The sequence below is a fragment of the Saccopteryx bilineata genome, chromosome 2 (assembly GCF_036850765.1).
Source record: "Saccopteryx bilineata isolate mSacBil1 chromosome 2, mSacBil1_pri_phased_curated, whole genome shotgun sequence".
Classification (NCBI taxonomy): Eukaryota; Metazoa; Chordata; class Mammalia; order Chiroptera; family Emballonuridae; genus Saccopteryx; species Saccopteryx bilineata.
In genome coordinates, this window is record NC_089491.1 from 322,617,400 (window position 1) to 322,637,418 (window position 20,019).

General features: G+C 42.4%; 1 protein-coding gene across 2 annotated transcripts in view; it reads left to right on the plus strand.

The window, feature by feature from the left end:
• Positions 1 to 19,560, plus strand: part of CAV1 (caveolin 1) — a 38,591-nt gene extending 19,031 nt beyond the window's left edge. For both annotated transcript variants that reach the window (XM_066262156.1, XM_066262157.1), the window contains exon 3: positions 17,364 to 19,560. In XM_066262156.1, coding sequence (XP_066118253.1) covers positions 17,364 to 17,705 — 342 coding nt within the window. In that variant the 3' untranslated portion in view covers positions 17,706 to 19,560. The remainder of the gene's footprint in view (positions 1 to 17,363) is intronic.
• The last annotated feature ends 459 nt before the right edge of the window (positions 19,561 to 20,019 follow it).

The following is a 20,019-nucleotide window of genomic DNA, read 5'->3' on the forward strand; positions in this document are numbered from 1 at the left end:
GCGTAAGATAGATTTGTACGTGAGATCCATCCCGTCACGTCCGTAATCCAGCCCTGTTGCATTTCCCTTTACTTTTCTATTCTTTCTCTCCCCCAAGAGGAAGATGGACTGGCTGGAGTGTCAGTGTCATCTCCATGCCCCTTTTCCTACCTCGGATCATGGCTCGAGCATACGAGGAATGGAGCTGATAACACACACTGGTTTTAATGGTACAGCAAAATTCCTGTGTTGCCAGTGGCTACAAGAAGCATCACTGTATTTAGGGATGAGCCAGTGTCCTTCATTTCCTCAGTGCCTGACACAGAGAAGAGACCCCAGGTCACTGAAGAGTGCTTTACTGATGCCAGTCACTCCTCAAGCTGATGGGCACACTGAGCCTCAGAGGACGTTTCTACGACATGGATACCGAAGGTTACGTGGGCCTTGGAAGAGTCACTGTGCCCTCAGACAGCAGTTTCTCCCTCTAGAGCAATCAAGTTGAACTTAAACCTCCCTCAACCACTTTCATTTCTAAAATCTTTGATTCTGATTGGCCGGTGTTCATAAAAGAATGGAAGCCTATTAAAGACCTTCTTCCTAAACTTTACCAATTGTCATTTTCATCCTTAATATTCAGGCTGTGGGACTTAATGAAGTCACCTTGAAGTTCCGAGCTATGCAGCAGCAGATGGCACGCTGGCTGCACGTACACCCCAAGTAAACACTTGGCATTGAGGAAGGTCAGGAGCTAGAATTCCCTCCTTCTCTCATCTAGGCTCGGAACTCTGCACCTTCTTTTTTATTGCGCTTGACTCCAAATTGTCTGTTTGTGTTTCAGGATGGTTTAGAAAATCAGTTCCAATGTGATTGCAAGCTTTCAGTAATTTTTTTTTTTTTTTTTGTAACCAGCCAATTCCTCTTACTTCATAAACAGAGAAGTGCACAATGACTTGCAACTTTAGTTACAGCAATGGTCTTAAAAAGGTCTAGCTGAACAGAAAATGCTGAGACTTTCTGAATGCTGACAGTTGTCAAACTCACCCAGTTCATGTGGCCACATTTTGAAGTTCTTTCACAAGCCATCTGTGAACAAAGGACTGGATGACTACAAAGTTCAGGGCAGAAGCACAGTTACTTTGAGAAAAATTTTCCCGTTACCCGGCTATAAAGTTGTGTTTTTTTAGTCCCATCACTTAGCAACCCAGCCATGTGATTCTGCAGGTGAACAAGGTTGTTTGAATTCCAGACCACCTGAACCTTCTTAGGGAATTTGTCATCTCCCAAAACAAAGCTATGTCAAAATCTGTAGGGTTTGAATCCAAGGTTCATGATAAGCAAAAACTGAATTGATCTGTCTTCCCTGCCGTTAGTCACCCTTCATCCACCCTTACTGTGACTGGGCTAATATAAATAAATGGAGTCAATGCAGGCAATTACTAACCCTTCACCTAGATAATAACACATTCAGAACTTTTTTCCTAAAGGAGATTTTATCAGGTCGGTGCTCTTGTAAATGGGACAGAGAACTGTAACTTAAAAATGGTAGCATTCATTAATTCATTCATTTTTTTATTCAATAAATATTAACTTAATGGCTCGTACATTCCAGGGAGCTTACAATCCAGTAGCAGGAAAAATATCACAACATTAAATAAGTGTATGACTGGCTAGATGAAAAAAAAAGTCTAGGGGAAAAAAGAGGTGAGGACCAGAAAGAAGTCTTTGAAGAAAAAACATTTAGGTTAAACACGTTATAAAAATCTCAGAGTCAGACAAGTGTAGACTGATGGAAGGTGTGATCCTGGTAAACACCACAGCGAGTGGAAGGCCCCGGATCAGGAGAGGCCATGGGCCACTCTCCTGGAAGAAATCATTCAAGACTCCAGTCTGAACTCAAGAAGTTGGTGATTTGGGATGGTGCAAGAAAGTGACTTCCTCTATTACCTTAAAAGTAAGGGATGGCCCCAGGAAGGTCACTACCCTCCATGGGGATGATTCCTGAGTAGGCATCACCAGCAGAGACCATCCATTCCCAGTGTCCCCTTCCCAGTGACATGTACCAGCTCTCTAGCCCCATCCTGCCTCTGCTTTCTCACTTTACTTAATCCATCCTCAGAAAATGGGTGCTTCATCAATCCTGAAGGAATGAATAAATGAACTTACAAGGCCAAGTACTGAAAACGGAAAGTTCCTGCAATAAACAAGCAAGCATTCTAGAGTGTAAATATTTCCAAATCTCAGGCCCTGTCTCATTACATCATATTCTGATTTTCTAGAGCAGGGCTTTGCAACTTGGCATAGTCCCGCCCCTCCCCGTCTCTCTTAGGGAACATTTAGCAATATCTGGAGAAATTTAGGAAGTGCTGCCGGCATCTGAGGAGCAGAGGACAGAAATGCTGGTTCACAGGACAGCACCCACCATCTTAATGACAAAACGCCATGAGGGCCCAGATGCAGACACCCTGTGACAGAAATGAGGCCATGTCTCGAGAGCCGTAGAATGGGCTGCGATCGTCCTGCTTAGACCTTCCAAGAACCTGGTGTCGATCCTTTTCCTCACTTGCCAAAGCAATGTTCAAACCTGCAGAGATTTATTTCGTTCATTTTCTAGCTGTTTAATAAACAGACTCAAAGCACTGGAGGGGAAAATATTCCAGCAGTGAGGTAAGACGAAGCTGCTAGAACCCTACTTTGACTTAACTGAATAGAAGGAAACAGCCTCTGCCATCAGGAAGTGAACTGTAGAAACTGAAAAGAAGTTAATAGTGTTTAAAAAAAAAACCTCAAGTTCAAACAAATGTCTATGCAGACCAATTGGTAGCACAAAAATGGTGAAGACATTTCCGTTTCTGTGTCTTTGATAGACTCGAAAGAGCTTTTATTTTCTTTAATGTGGTGATCATTCATAGTTGTGCCATGACACACCCAGAAGTTGAAAAAATAACAAACTCCCGAGTGTAAACACGAAATTTTGTGAACAAGTGATGTCTCTGGATGAATCCTCATAATGACGTGTTTGGATTAAAATAAGATTTCCACGTGTTAAGTGATACGGGACTTTTCTATTTGGCAAGAGAACTCGCAACCCGTGGACGAGCTGTAGTTACTTCTCCTCTAGGATGGCAGCATCAGTGTCCCCAAAGTCTCACGTTTCCCTGTTCAAGTTCAGTGCTTTTATCACTAGCCTTTCTGTGGTCTGTTTTTGTGCCGTTCACAGTTCGTGTCAATTGCTTTGCAACACTCACCATCATCAAGTGCCACCTCATTGATACCAGAAGCCTGAAGATTATAAAAGGGATCAAAAGATAGGCAGCCTGCTTTGTACTGAGCTATCCGCTTTTGTGATAATGAAACTAGGTGCATTTTTGTCATAATGAAAATGTGAGCCCATGTGGACAGGGGCGGGGTTCCAGGTTCCTGAAGAAGGCCCACGGCCAGCCAGTCTCATGTGCACCAAAGTGTGGCTTCTGCCACGTGAAAAAGCGGGCGGCCCACGGAAGGCGCAGGAACCCTGATACCACCGCGTCACCAGGGATAGTCTTTAGCTCTTTCCAAAGGATTCAAATGCATTCATTTCTTAGGATTGCCTTAAGAAGAAACACACAAACTGGGTAGCTGAAAGCAACAGAAATGTATAGCCTAAAGTCCAAAATCAGCATGTCGGCAGTGCCAGGCTGCCCCTGAAACATGCAGGGTCTTTCCTTACTTCTCCCTAGCTCCTGATGTTCACTGGCAACCTTTGGTGTTCCTCAGCTTGCAGCTGCATCATTCCAACCACGTGGCCTTCTCCCCGTGTGCCTTCACATGGCCATGTTCTGACAAGGACACCAGCCACTCCGGAGGAGGGGCCCCCCTACTTCATGATGACCTCATCCTAATAACACCTTCAAGACCCTGTTGCATTCTGAGGAGCTGGGGGAAAAGCCTGTAACATATCTTTTTTGAGGGGAACATAATTCAGTGTATATCAGGATGTAAACTAGGAATGTATATCTTTGTTATAAAAGTAGGAAATTTCAGCTTACATTTTGGAGGTATACTACAAACCCTAGGGTAGTTCATACTCCTTTCTAAGAACAAAAGTTGGAGAAACTTAGCAGTTACCCTCAAACAAAAGGAAAAGAAACATGAAGCAAAAGGAATGAACCCAAAGTGAATAGAGGCCCACCTCCTGGTGTTGCTGCCACTCTCTGACACATCAGGCATTCCTGCAGCTGGGCCATCTCCTCCCCCAGGGGACATTTGGTCCCTTTGTGCTTCATGTTTGTAATAAACTCCAGAAGGCTGACACACTAGCTAGAGATGAGCTAACCCTTCTTGCTCACTTAAAGGCAGAATGAAAAATAAGCAGCCACCTCAATGAAACAATTTCAGGAATGCCAAGAAGTTCTTCTTTGCCAAAATATCTCCTCTGTCTTTCCAACACTGTTACTGAAATCTCTAACATTTTCTCACTTCTGATCGGGGCACCGGGGCCAAGAGTTCCTGATGTAGCACTGACCATTGCCCCAGACACTGCCCTAAACATTTGGCATAAGTTATTTAATACAGAGAACAATCCTATAAAGTAAGTACTATTATACCTGCATTTTAGCGATGAGAAACTGAGGCACAGAGAAGTTTAGTAGCATATCTGAGATAGCACAGCCAGCCCTCATGCTATCAACCAGGTCACCATATTGCTTTTCAAAAGTAGGAAGCAACACAGTCACTAACCTACTATTGTGCCCGCCAGGTCCTCTTGTCTAGCTGAGAATGAAATTCAATGCGATTTTTACTTCTCAAAGTGTCATCCTTGGATGACCTAAATCAATAGGGGGGAAGAAGGTACAGACACCTGGACCCTACCTTTAGATACAGAATCTCAGGAATTTTCATTTTAGCAAAATCCCCAGACAATTCTTGAGTTCATTAATGTTTCCAAACCACTGGCCCTAAAGGAATGGAATAAGAAAAGGCGCAATATTATGGTAAAGCGGGAAAAACCAAGGGGAGAGGAGGATGCAGTGGGGACGCCGATCAGTGAAGCGAAGCAGGGTCCTGGCCAGAGAGGAGCTTGGCCGCTGGGGAGTGAGGACAACGTTGACCGTGGATGTCTGAAGGCAGCAGAAGCCAGCTGCACCCTCTTGCCTGGATCACACACCCCTTCCTGATGGAAACGGCCATTAGCTGAGGCCGAGACGACATTTTCTATCAGCTTGGATGGGAAGCCAGGATGCAGGCAAGGGAAAGCATGTGGATTCAGAAACCCATTCACGACCGCTTGAATGGGCAGAGTCGCATAAACAGAATGAGATGGGGGTTACAAAGGGCGGGAGACTAAATGAGCACCAGGAGACCTAAGGCTTGGATTTGGCCCAGTCCAGTGCTGGGATTCAAATAACAATCGATTCTCTGCCCTAATGACTGTTCTAGGTATAAAAAAGCAATATATCGGAAGGTAGTTGATGATTTCATGCATTTCATACTTAAACAAGAACAATAAAAGAGGCACACAAAACTAGATTATGTTATAAAAGTTTTTAAATATAAATGAAAAAAATATTAAGTAATACCTAACAAAAAAACAATAAAACTGTTATTTAAGATATTTCCAATGGCAACTTATCACCCCCTGGTTTGGCACTTTTGTCTTTACGTTATATGTTTGTTTACTGAAGTAACAAATGTGAGGGAATTAAAATGTAGTATTTCATCAAAGGTATAATAAGTTTTACGAAATGAATAAATAAATATTACAAGCATAGTTCCATCAAGTTTTTTTCACCCATGGACGGAATGAACATTACTAGGGGCGCTTAGAATACGCCGTTGTGCAGATGAATGTTAAAAAAGAGTAAGGAATGTAAATTTGCAAATTTGTGATTTCTACATTGTGTGGCTGCCCAGGCACCCACCTTAGGAGAACCCTGATTACAAGTGCCATTTTAACAAACTGTTCGCCAAACTCAACAAAAAATTAGGTATCGGTTTTGCCGAACAAGTGCAAACCGGCTGAATCCCACCACTGGTCTAGTTGCTGATCGCAACCTCCCTGAGGCTCAGTCTCCTCATCTGTGACATGAAGGAAATAGCACCACTTTGCAGGCCCTCGCATATGGGGTGTGATGGGATAACGCCTATCGTATAAATTGTGGCTATTCCAAGGTGTCTGTAAAAGTCTGCCTCAGAACCCAGCTGCTGCACTGCTGCCTGAAGTCCATCAGTGGCACCTCAAGGACAATCGGCAGTGACACTCTGCCTTGCTCTGCACAGCCCCCTGCATGCCTGCCAAGAAAGGAACCAGTTACCAAATTCATTGTAAAGCACAAATTACTCATAGGCCTCCTCTCCTGACATGCAGACACACACACACACCCACGCGCACACACACACATAAGAAAAGTGGGGAACAAATGCACCTCCTTCCTCACCCCCTTCCCGGCCGGGCTCTCTGCGGTCCCTGCAGGAGAAGCCCGCAGTCCCTCAGCCTCCACCGGGATTCCTCTCAGAGGCCCCCCACCATACCCCAGTGTGCCCCCTACTTCGGGGCCAGGCCCACACAACTGTACTTATTCAGATCACTGGGGCAAAAACCAACCAAGCAAAAACATCCAGTAATCAATATTTCCTAAATATTATTTCCTTAAAGTTGAAAACATCTGATTCAAATTTCCCCTTTTGTAGGCTTTCCATGTTGCCCAAGTCATCTGAATGATAACCAACCCTCCACTCCATTTTGGTCCCAATGGTGATGGTATCATAGAAATGTGGTGAATAAGATCATTTTGAATAAAATGGGATACCAAAAGAGCAATTAATTAAAGTATACTTGTGATACCAAGTAAAAATTTATAAGAGATAATATATTGATACCAAGTAGAGAATTTATAAGAGATAGTATATTGATGAGTGCAATGTGATGTACATCTACATCTTTACAATGGTCGCTTACAGCTCCTTTAGCATATTACATATATTGAAGAAATATTTACTTGCTAATTAGTATGTGGCTACAACAGGCACAGACCTGCCCTAAGTTCTGGTTTGGTCCTGTCATTTATTAGTTAGACGTATCTTGCCTTCATGGAAAAATAAGACTATCTTCCATCCTTATTCTGACAAGAACCTAGAACTTCCCCGGTTTGTGAAGAGAAGCAGTTGAGTGGACACTATCAATGTAGGATGTCATTATTCTAAGGCCTCCGTCATGTCTGGAAAGAAACAAGGCAGAGGTCAGCCCGAGGGAGAGACTCAAAGGTTCCACTTGGAGGTCCAGGCCAGGCCCTGTGAGTCCCTCGGCACCCCGCCCCCTTTGGCTCACAGAGGTAGCTAAATACCCACATTTTACCCTCTCCAGCTTGAACCCTGATTAGCATGCAGCTTGCTCCTTCCCTCTAAGAGACAGCCCTGTGGTCTGGTGCATGGTAAATTGCCCAATGCCGCCCCCCCCCAAGACAGCCCAAGAATATGTCAGTTCCCACCCAGATTTACACGTTTCCTGAGGTTACATGTGGGTCCTCAGGAAATCCAAGTCACTGCAGGCATTGGCAACACAATCCAGACTGCCACTTTGCCTGCAGGACTGTGAGAACACCGTGGCCTTTTCCTCCAGTGCTGCCAGTTTGGCCCAGTAAGCACACGGGCATTTGCCCTCGCCCTGGACAAAACAGATGGGCATTGGAGCGAAGTTCCTGTGTTCTGGGAGCATTTAACCATGCTGGTCCTCAGCCTTCTCTGCACCCACACACTCATGCACAACATTTATTCCTTGACTTCAAAGGCTGCTCAACATGTTGGAAATGTGTGAGCCTGGCGAAGGGAGTTCGAAGTGTTCAATCCCTCCTCTGTGCCTGGATTTGGTACATCCATTAGGATTTCAGAGGTGCGTATTTGATTTTTGAAAACAAGCATGTGTTTAAGCTGGGTTTAGAATCATGAAAATAAATCAGGATTTCCATTGCCAGTTTGTGTGTTTTTCATAATAAATAATAGTCATTCATTCTTGTCCAATGATACATATTTATGGGCTTAAATTAGGAAAAGCCTTTCAAAGATGATTTCCATTCATCATCTACCAACTTCCAGATGCCACGCAGCACATGAGGAGCCTCTGGGGAGAAGCGGGGAGAGACACAGAGCTTCAAGGCACAGAAGGGGACAGCAGCAGAGACAAGAAGGAGCTGTCTCCAAGTCGAAGGCAGCATGACCTACTCTCGACTTTTGCATGGAAAAAAAAAGGAGAAATTTTGTTATAAGTACAGATTCCCCAGGCCCCAACCCAGAGAATCTGAGTCTGAAATGGGGCCTGAGCATCTGCATTTTAGCAAGCATCCCACTCTCACGCCCAGCTGGTCCTCTGCCACACTGCCCCTGCTGAGGACCCCTGGGCACAGAGGTGCCTATCAGTGCAGTCCAGGTTCAGTGGCGAGTCCTCTAGGTCAGTGGTCCCCAACCTTTTGTGGGCCACGGGCCAGTTCAGTGTCAGAAAATATTTTCACGGACAGGCCTTTAGGGTGGGATGGATAAATGTATCACGTGATTGAGACAAGCGTCAAGAGTAAGTCTTAGATGGATGTAACAGAGGGAATCTGGCATTTTTTAAAAATAAAACATTGTTCAGACTTAAATATAAATAAAACGAAAATAATGTAAGTTATTTATTCTTTCTCTGCGGACCAGTACCAAATGGCCCACGGACCAGTACCGGTCCGCGACCCAGGGGTTGGGGACCACTGCTCTAGGTGAAGCTGCTTCTTTGTCTTTGGTGCACATCTCAGTAGAAAACCAGCAATGGCCTAACAATATTATAATATTCTGTTTGACGTGAATTGTAAAAAGTTGAAAATTCTGTATTTCCTCCTCATATATTTCTGGATTTTTGCCCCAGGACCAAATCCTGGATATGTATATACATTCATTGTATACATTTTCTCTATAAGTATGAAAACCAAATTAACTAGTAGAAAAGACTAATAAAATAGAAACTAAGGAATGATAATCAAAATGAAAGTAGTTGCTTTGTAATTGTATTAGTGTTCCATAGCTGCATAACAAATTACCCTAAAATTTAATGGCTTAAAACAACAAACCTTTGTCACTTTACAGCGTGTCAGGAATGCAAGTGGGCTGAACTGAGTGGCTCAGGCTCAGGGCCTGTCACAAGCTGCAACCCAAGTGTCAGGGCTGGAGACGCCTCAAGGGCCAGCTGGGAGAGGGCCCACTGACAAGCTTACTCGCATGGCCGACGTCAGTCCCCCCCAGGGTGTTCGACTGAGGGCCTCAGTTTCTCAGTGGCTGTTGGCCAGAGAGCCCTTTCTCAGTGCCTTCCACCTAGACCTCTCCATAGGACAACTCACAACACGCTGCCCGGCTTCCAGCAGAGCAGGCAAGCTAGAGCCAGAGAGGAAGCAATCCGGCACAGTCTTTTATAGCCTGACCTGGGAGGAGACAGCCCATCATTTTTGCCATATTTTAGTATTTAAAAGCAAACCATGTCCTGGCTGGTTGGCTCAGCAGTAAAGCATTGGCCCAGTGTGTGGAAGTCCCAGGTTCAATTCTGATCAGGGCACATAGGAGAAGTGCCCATCTGCTTCTCCACCCTTCCTCTCCCTCTTCTCTCTCTCTCTCTCTCTCTCTCTCTCTTTCTCTCTCTCTCTCTCTCTCTCAACTTTCTCTTCTCCTCCCACAGCCATGGCTCAAATGGTTGGAGCATGTTGGCCCCAGTGCTAAGAATGGCTCCATGGCCTCGCCTCAGGCACTAGAATGGCTCAGTTTCCAAGCAACAGAACAGCAGCCCCAGATGGGCAAAGCATTGCCCAAGTAGAGGGCTTGCAGGGTAGATCCCCGTCAGGTTGCATGCGGGAGTCTATCTGTCGGCCTCTTCACCTCTCACTTGATTTAAAAAAAAAAAAAAGCAAATCACTAATTCTAGCCCACACTCAAAGGGAGGGCATTGCACAGGTCATGAATACCAGGAAGTGGGGGAGGGGGAGTCATTGGGAGTCATTGTAGATGCTATTACATAATACATTCATATATTTCTTTCATAGTTAATTTGTCATCCTAACAACTTTTTGCTAAAACTAAATGTTAATGCAAAGCAAACATTTTCTGATACAAGTTAGGCAGCATATTCTGGGACAAAGTTTGGTATAGCAATTTTCAACTGGTGTGCTGCAAGAACTTTTAAAATATGCAATACTTGACCATTTAGTCAGGGGCACTGATTTCTTTTCCCTTAGACTGTCAAATTTAAAAAAAATGACAACAGTCATCACAATAGCTGTCCAATATGAATGAATCAAAATTATGCCTACTTTTTTGTCAGATCAGCAAAAAGTAATATATTTTTTTTGACATGCCTAAAAAGTAATTAGTTTATGTGTACCATGAAATGAAAAAGGTTGAAAATCCCTGGCCTAGTAGCTTTGAGAAGATACACTGAAGTTTGACACTGAACTCAGGTTTCTAAATAAGATGTACACTTTCTGTGTCAACCAGCAAGAAAGAATGTTAATTGTATCACTTAGGAATTCTTTCTGCTATAGGCAACTAAAAATATGAATAGTTGTGGCTTAAAAATAAGTGTCTATATGTCACATAAGGGAAAGTCTAGGGATGAACAGCTACTGGCATTGTTTTTACAGCTCGATAAAGGCAAAATAGCACTTTATATTCTTTTACGCATGCATGTCACCTCATGGTCACAATATGACTTCTCTACATTAAAGCTACATATCATCTAAGCAAGATGAAAGAGGCAAAAGGCCACACTATATGCTTCTGTCTTTTCATAAGAAAAATAAAACTTTATTTGTAGTCCCACCCAACAGATTTCCACTTAGATCTCATTAGCCAGAACTGGGTCATGTGCCTACCATAAACAAATCATTCACCAAGGAAACTAACATTACTATAAACTAAACCAACTATGATTTATCTCTGAGAATTATTGCTACTACCTGGATAAAGAAGATTCTGTTGGCAGAGAAGTAGAACTAGGGATGGTGGGTAGGCAACTATAAGTCTTAGGTAAACATCTTGTGCACCATTATTTATGTGTTCTATACATCCAATACAATCACAATTTCTGCTACGTGTCTACAAAGAGATTTTCCCATAGAAATAGATATGTAAGCATCATGGTTTATGAAATCCTACATGTACTTAGAGTTTCCTTCTTAAAAATTTCTTACTCAGAAATAAAGTGTCCAGATTTTGAGACAAAAAAAATGACCTTATGTTTTTTTTAATCTTGTGTACATATAAAATGTTTTTTAAATATTGCCATCAAATATATTTAACAAGATGAAATCTTCTGAGATTTACTATATTAGCCCAGTATTATCAAAACACAACATGACAGATTGCTTTGCCTAATGTCTGCTGCTAGGTTTTCGTAACTTATGTTTCTGAAATTGTAGCATCATAAGTCAATGTTGCACAAAGGTATTTAATGTCATTTATAAAATCTAGTAATATAAACTGCTGATTCCTTATAAAGCATCTATTAAGACACAGACATATCACTAAAGCACATTTATGCCTTTGATCTTAAGCTCCACATCATGATTCTTGCCAGAAGGACAATTTGTTCCATAGACCACAGAACAGAAAATCAGTTCTTGGAGCGGTAGCTCAACCTCATCTTAGGAATCCCATTCTAAGAAACTAAATGGCACAGGCACTTCGTGTGTGTGTGTGTGTGTGTGTGTGTGTGTGTGTGTGTGTGTGTGTGTTTTAAAAGCAAGTCTCCAAATCTTGTTCTTCACCAAATCTAAGTGATCAGGTAAAGTTCGGCTCCAGGAAAGACCTGCCCTCTTATAAGGTATAAGAAGAGTGAGTCCCTGAGTAAATAGAACTCCAGAGTGATAGTTTTGATATGGAATAAATCGAACCAATGATGCATGGGAACCAAGAGCATACTGGGGATTGTCATAGGGAGACACCATCATTCATTCAACAGTAGACCTGCTGGACCTCTTAAGAGCAAGATAGTGTTCAAGTTCAGATACAAGCAAGCCTAGCTGCTTTTGGCATTGGCTATGGAATGTAGAAGTCAGACTGATTGAAGATGTGCAGTGGTAGCCCAAGTAGTAGTGGAAACGCCCAGGACAGTCCCTAAGCCTGAATTCCAGTCCTGTGTCTGCCATTAAAGGGAAAGGTATCCTCGATCCAGTCATCTGACAGCGTGGGCCATTAGTTTTTCTATCTCAAATGAGACTCCATTTCTTTAAGGATTCTTTCAACTTTAAATGTCTATGAATATGCTGGAGCAACTGTGCTTAGATTGATATGGAATTTTAAACTATCTTTAAATGGAATGACAGATTGATTACTAACAGAACTTTTTTGGGTTTAGTGCATTATCAATATATGTCAAAAGGTACAATGATATTTTATTTTAAAATTCCCTCCAGTTTTTTACCCTGGATAGATGTACAGAAATGTTCATGTTCATGTTGTGAAAAGGACGTTTCTCCTAACCTCACACAAAGATACCTTTCAAGTCAATGGTTTTTAGAAGGCAATGAAAGACTCACAGGAGACCTAGAGATACGATGGGGTAGGTAGAGAAGAGATATGGGGAGAGAGATGTAAGTTTCTAGGGAGATTGTGTAGAGTGTGGCGCTGGACCTAGGCCTGAGAATCAGGATGTTAGAGTTCTAATTTCAGCTTTCCCACTTATTCCCTTGGGACCTTGAGAATATCTGGCCTATTTTAATTGTTCTCTGCCTCAGTTTCCTTATCTGCCAACTAAAGTGGGAGTCCTTGGCTGGCTGCCCAGAATTGTGAGAACATACTGTGCAGGGCCATGAAAATACAACCAGTCCCCAAAATGGAAAACATCCTAGTTACTAGCTGTCCTGACTTACAATGGAAATATGAACAAGACTAATCCCTTTAATAATCAAAATGTGAATGTTTTAGAAAGCATACTATCTGGGTGAAAATTCAGCAAGCAAGAGTATTATAAGGGTTTGTCACCCCAGAAATACATAAGTAAAAAATAGATCAGACTTGAAGTTGGACGAGTTCCAGCTTTGTTCCTTAGCATTTATGTGAACTTGAATAATTACTTAACCTCCCACTGTATCCTGATCTGTAAAATGGGAACAATGGCATTCATCTCAGAGGGTTGTGGTAAAGGTGATTACAAATAGAAGGCACTTCTTTTGAAGTGGGTTTGAAATCGCAGCCACTTGTGCTTTGCAACTGGTTTTTTTTTTTTATTACAGTTGTAACCCAGACAATCTTAGTTACCCAGAGAAAGGAATATTTTAATGCCCCTATCTATTGAGCATTTACTATAAGGCACTGCTCTGTTCCCATGCGAAGCACTTTACAAAAACTATGTCATGTACTCTTCCCAAAACCCTATCACTACTCCTGTTGCAGAAATAGAGGCAGAGAGAAACTAAGACTTATTCCAGCTGCACTGCGTGTCCTTATCCTGCCTTGCTTGGTTTTTCTTATCTAATTGGCTGCTAGTTCTCTTAAGCCACCTTAAAGTTTCAAGACTAAAGCAGCAACTAACTGAATATATTTATATAACATGTTATTTTTTGTCATGTTGCTGTCCACCCCTGGGGACCTGCTCTAAGTTCACTTGGCTGTTTGAGGATAAATCATGCTCACTGGCAGTTTCTGGAAAACACTGATAAAACAGCCACCCTGAAATGTTCTAAGCAACTTAAAGTTTAAGAATGTCCATTATATTCACTGAAAACAGCATTAATATGTATGCTTGGAAAAATAAGGTTATTACCAGGAAATCTTACACGCAGACATGTGTTTATAGATCCTCACTAATAAACAGTTGTGCATGTGGTGTCTGTCTGTGATCTTGTCCTCAACACTCTACTGCGGGAATTCTTACAGTCACCAGAAAGATTAAATTCAGCAAACTCTTTTTTGTTCATGTGCCTTTTAATTGTGAAATACCGTAATTGCCTTAGAGAAGCTTTCAAAAACATTTTTTAAAAAGCGATGTGATTGTAGAAAGAATTGGTATCTTGCAGACCAGATTCGAAATTCAAATCCACCTCTATTTACCTAGACGATTTAACTTTTTTTTTTTTTTTTTTTTTTTTTTTGTATTTTTCTGAAGCTGGAAACGGGGAGAGACAGTCAGACAGACTGCCGCATGCACCCGACCGGGATCCAACTGGCACGCCCACCAGGGGGCGACGCTCTGCCCCTCCAGGGGGCGATGCTCTGCCCACCAGGGGGCGACGCTCTGCCCACCAGGGGGCGATGCTCTGCCCCTCCAGGGCGTCGCTCTGCCGCAACCAGAGCCACTCTAGCGCCTGGGGCAGAGGCCAAGGAGCCATCCCCAGCACCCGGGCCATCTTTGCTCCAATGGAGCCTTGGCTGCGGGAGGGGAAGAGAGAGACAGAGAGGAAGGAGAGGGGGAGGGGTGGAGAAGCAAATGGGCGCTTCTCCGGGACTTCTGCACGCCAGGCCGACGCTCTACCACTGAGCCAACCAGCCAGGGCCCGATTTAACATTTTGAACTTCACATTTTTCTGTAAAATGGAAATAATATATTACCAAGTTGCTGTGAGTTAAATGAGAGCAGTGTCTGATCATAACAGCCAGTCAACAAGTGATAGTACTATCTCTTTTCTTGAAAAAGAATCACAAGGCAGACGTGCTTAAAGTTTGTTCTGTAAAGAGACAGGAATCCTCTGTTCCAATAAAGTCCTTCCTAAACCCCATTGGTAATAGACTCTTTATTTTCATATAAAAGTAATGTACTTTTGTACATTGTACACTCAAAACATATATACCCATTTCAGGGAATTCATGGACCACCATTATCCTTTTTCTCTTTTTGACCCAAATTAAGAATGCCTGCTTTAGTATATTAATTTTGACTTCACCAAATCCTCTTACAAAACAAAGTCCTTTCTAAAAAATAAAATTCTCTTGGTACTTTGCATTTGAATGAAGAAAAACTACAGGCCTTTATTTTTAATTGCTTTGGAAAAATGCAGTGTTAGAACAAAGCCCCGTAGTAGACAATTAAATAAATTGCAAAGAAACCTCATTAAAGGATTAATCTCACTTGCCACATAGTTTGTACAACCTTTTAAAACAGACAAGTTAATGTGTACTTCAGAGTCTAGATCTAAATGAGCAAAGAAAAACTTAGAATAACAATAAATCTGTAAGTTATTTACATAATTGTGGACATACTTACATATTACATTATTGGGATATTGAACAACAAATCAAGAACCAGGGCGTTATGGAAAATATACTTTAACCACTGCTAAGCGTCAAGCACTTTTTCTGAAAGGTGTTTTAGTGTGTTGACTTCAAGGTGGCTCGTTGGCATTGAGCGGCTCTATGGAGTCACCCAGGTTTTCACTCTCTAATCCTGAGCTTGGCTGCATTGCTGCTGGAAGCCATCTACTTGTTTGGGGGTCTACATTAGAATCCTTCAGACATCTGCCAATACCAAGCAGTTGAGCTGGCTCAGTCCCACTCTTTTAGAAGTAATTTTTTTTTTTCAGTTTTTGTCTACATAAATCCTTCCAGATGGATAAAATCTGAGTATTGGCCCTGGCTGGTTGGCTCAGTAGGAGAGCATCCATCCAGTATATGGATGTCTCAGGTTTGATTCCAGGTCAGGGTACACAGGAGAAACGCCCATCTGCTTCTACATCCCTCCCATTTCTCTCCCTTCTCTCTCTCTCTACCCCCCTCACAGCCATGACTCGTTTGGTTCAAGCATGTTGGCCTCAGCCTGGGGCGTGGAAGATGGCTCTGTGGCTTCTGCCGCAGGTGCTAAAAATAATGGCTCCACAGCTGAGCAACGGAGCAATGCCCCAGATGGACAGAGCATCGCCCCCTAGTGTGCTTGCTGGGTGGATGGATCCCCATTCGGGTGCATGGGAGAGTCTGTGTGCTTCCCCTTTTCTCACTTAAAAAACAATCGCCTGAGAATTAATTGGTTAGGTGAACATGTACTATAGGAGAGAATGCTACTGGGAAAGGGGTCAAGTTTGCATTCTGGCCCCACTTCATAAAACGACCACCTACCTTCCCAGCTTGGTTTGAAACCCCAGATTGCATGGAGAAAATGCATGTAGCACTTGGTAACTGTTAAGTGCTGACTGCATCTCATTTGCTTAGTGGTCACGGAAACCAACCACTCGGGATTCATCCGGTGTGGACCACTGATATTTGCATCTGCCCTTATTCAAAACTTTACTGTTTGTTTATTCAAAAATGCTCTCTTTTAATATTCTTTTAACTGCTTTCCTTTCTAACTTTCTTCTTGATGTTAATATCACCTCTGTTCTCCCCAGAAGGCAAATTAAAAGCTCAACACTCATTTTTGGCTTTTCTGTATCCCAACCTTAAAGTACTCAAGTCCTGTGGATTCTTCTTTTAACACCCCTAAGATTCATTTTTTTTCTTTTTCTTTCTTTCTTTTTTTTTTCTTTTTCTTTTCTTTTTTTTTTCCTTTTCTTTTTCTTTTCTCCATGGTCACTATTCCAATTTGCCCCTACTGTCTCGACCTTGAGGTATCGCAACACTCTCTCTGCCTGGAGTGTCCTCCCTTCTCCCCACCTCCACAGTGCTTGCTGTCTAATTCATCCTGACCAATAACTGCGCTGACTGTGGCTGCAGGCGCATTCTCCCTCTCCAACATCTTCAATAGGCTCCCCACCCCCCACTGTAAGTAAAAAGATCTTGAGTCTAGCCTCAAGCTGCTTTGCCAGCCATGGCCATACAAGTCTCTCTGCCTGTGACATTCACTGCATTACCCTTCCTTGTTCCTGGGGCCTTGCTTACACTATATCCAAGCTTCCTTCTTCCTCTCCAAATCATACGCTATTGTTTTCCAAGTCCTGTTCAAGACCCATCACCCCATGAAGACTTCCTGAGTCCTCACAGCTCATAATGATCTAATTCACTGAAGAAATCTAACACTTCAGTGTTCAAGGAGTCTATAATCGATTAACTATCCTTAATACTACTGTGGGTGCGGTTGCTTAAGAGAGCAATTAACTCAGGCTGGGTCGTTTACTGAGTGCCTTGCATACTTAGCCACGTTGCCAGATTGGAGGCAGGCATTTCATCACATCCGTTTGGTTTCCCCTGGAGCCATGGTTCTCAACCTTTCACATGGTAAAGAAACACGTGCAGAACGTGTTCTCCTGGATCCACCCCCAGAGATGCAGTAAGATTAGGGCAGGAGCAAATATCTGCTTTTGCAGTTCGCAGTGAAATCGCTGCTGCTGCTGCTGCTGCTGCTGCTGCTGTGCTGGGTGCCTTGAGCACCACACATTGTACATAAGGCTAAAGTGTGTTTATGGATACTCAGTAGTGGGCTTTTTCTCTTTTCTGCTATTTCAAGCTCACGATCTGTAACTTCTTCCTTTCAGATTGATTTTGAAGATGTGATTGCAGAGCCTGAAGGGACACACAGTTTCGACGGCATCTGGAAGGCCAGCTTCACCACCTTCACTGTGACGAAATATTGGTTTTACCGCTTGCTGTCTGCCCTCTTTGGCATCCCAATGGCACTTATCTGGGGCATTTATTTTGCCATTGTTTCCTTCCTGCACATCTGGGTAGTCGTGCCGTACATTAAGAGTTTCATGATTGAGATTCAGTGCATCCACCGTGTCTATTCCATCTGCGTCCACACCTTCTGTGACCCGCTCTTTGAGGCTTTTGGCAAAATATTCAGCAATATTCGCATCAACATGCAGAAAGAAATATAAGTGACATTTCAAGGATAGAAGTATGCCTGATTCTTTTCTCTTTTTAATTTTCTTGGTGCCAATTTCAAGTTTTAAGTTGCAAGTACAGCAACAACATATGAATGAATTGTCTTGGTTCATAAAGAGATCACTCATTTTTCGTAACAATTATTTGTCTCTTCTGAGCTATTACATCTATTTTTATTTTGGTGGTCTGAATTTTTTATACCCATTTAAAATATCCTCCTTACATTGTTATTTGCATGTGTGTCATTGTTTTATTAGCTGAGATATGAAAGATAATTGGAGAGAAATATGAAGAACTGACGACTTCAACTGCCTATTCTAAAATATCGATCATTTTATGGTAAGGGAAGAATTCCAGACTACATCCATTGATTGTACAGATGTGTGGTTGGTTTTAAGCAAATTTTTCCCTCACAATCTGAGAAGTGTTAGTGGATTGCTGCCATTCATTTTAACAATCCATTGAAACCTGGTTATCATATTAGAAAACAGCCTGCATTCACACAATCTGACTAATGCCTTACCTTTCTTCAAAGTTTTAACCTGTGATACTTTCTGTGCCTCAATATTTGTTACATAATAAGACCTAAGTGCCTTCTTGTGCTTCATATTTTCCTTTTCAACTAGGGTCCAACTGCTGTTTCCACTAGGTCAGCAACCTCGCTGGAGATCACAATTAGAAAACCCATTACCTAGCTCTACCCACTTGTTTCTGACTCTGAGAAACAGAGTCGGATGAAGTGCATGTTTGTGCATATCACACACCATCTTTACCGATATCGGGAATGGTCTACAGCAGTCCCAGGAAATGCATTGAGGTGGACAAATGGGGCTGATTCCTCTCTGGGCTGGCAGGACTGGAAGCCAACGTTCCCTGTCTCTCATCAGCCGAATGAGGTCAGCATGTCTCGTCAGCTTCGTTTATTTTCAAGAATAATCACGCTTTCCTGACTCCAAACTAATCCATCACCAGAGTGTTTTAGTGGCCGGACATTTGTTCCCTTTTCAGCTGATCAGTGGGCCTCCAGGGAAGGGCTCACTGGAGGCCATTGTGTGAGACTGTCAGAGTCATTGCAAATGTGACCCCTTCAAAGTAAAGCACTTGCACCGTCTGTTATGCTGTGACACATGGCCCCTCTCCCTGCCAGGAGCTTTGGACCTAATCCAGGCATCATATTGCTCAGAAAGAAGATGGAGGAGGAGGGCAGTAATAAAAGATTGAGGTAGTTTCGCTGGAATAAATTCAAAATCTTCTAAACTCAAACTGAGGAATGTTACCTGTAAACCTGAGTCATACAGAAAGCCCTGGTACATCCAAAAGCTTTCAGTCCCCTGATCACATTAAGATTCTGCCCTTGGGGAATTTATTTGTAGTCTTCAGTTACACTGTTACTTTTAGTTTCATACACCTGTTGGAATTCTGCCTGACTTTATACTTTTTTTTTTCTTTTTTGCCTCTTCTAGTTTTCTTGACACATTACTTACCAACCTGCTACCAACTTTGATCTTTTGCATTTAAAACAGACACTGGCATGGACATAGTTTTACTTTGAATCTGTGTACATAACTGAAAATGTACTATACCGCATCCTTTTTAAGTGTAATGATATTTTTTTAATCTTTATATAAGAACAATCACTTGGGAAATTGCTTTGCGATTCGGTCTGTAAACTGTGTACCCTAAGACATGTCTGTTCTGCGTACACGCTTAGTCCCCGTGCTCATCCAAGTGCCACTCCAGACAACGGCTGACATTTGATACGCTTACTGATAGATTTTACACTTGTTTATCTTGCATGTCCTATAAAGGGCGTATGCCTCCGCACAATAAAGATGTTTACCAATTCTACACCGGCTTTGCTGTTTCTCCCCAAAGCGGGCGTATACATCAGTGTCTGTGTCAGTGTGTGTGTGTGATGTCCATGTCCATAGTGTGCACATATTTGTAGGCATTTGTGAGGGGCGGTAGTCTGCCACTTGGAAAATATTACAATCGTTTAAGTGAGATCTTTCTTCTAAGGCCATTGCCACTCGTGAGTTACATTAGAGAAAAGTTCTAATTCATCAGAAAGATGTGTTCAGCAGTTGCACCAATGCTTTATTATATGCCGTTTAATTTGAACCCCTAACAACTCTGTGTGATGATTATTAATATTCTCCTTTGGTAAATGACACATTCAGGAGGGAATGCCTTGAATTTTGCTGTGCCTTATGTGGAATTTTTTTAAAACGGTACACTTCAGAAACTATTTTTTTGGCCTTGGGTAAGTTTTAAAATCAAACTTCTCTTTTAGTCAAGGTTTTCCAG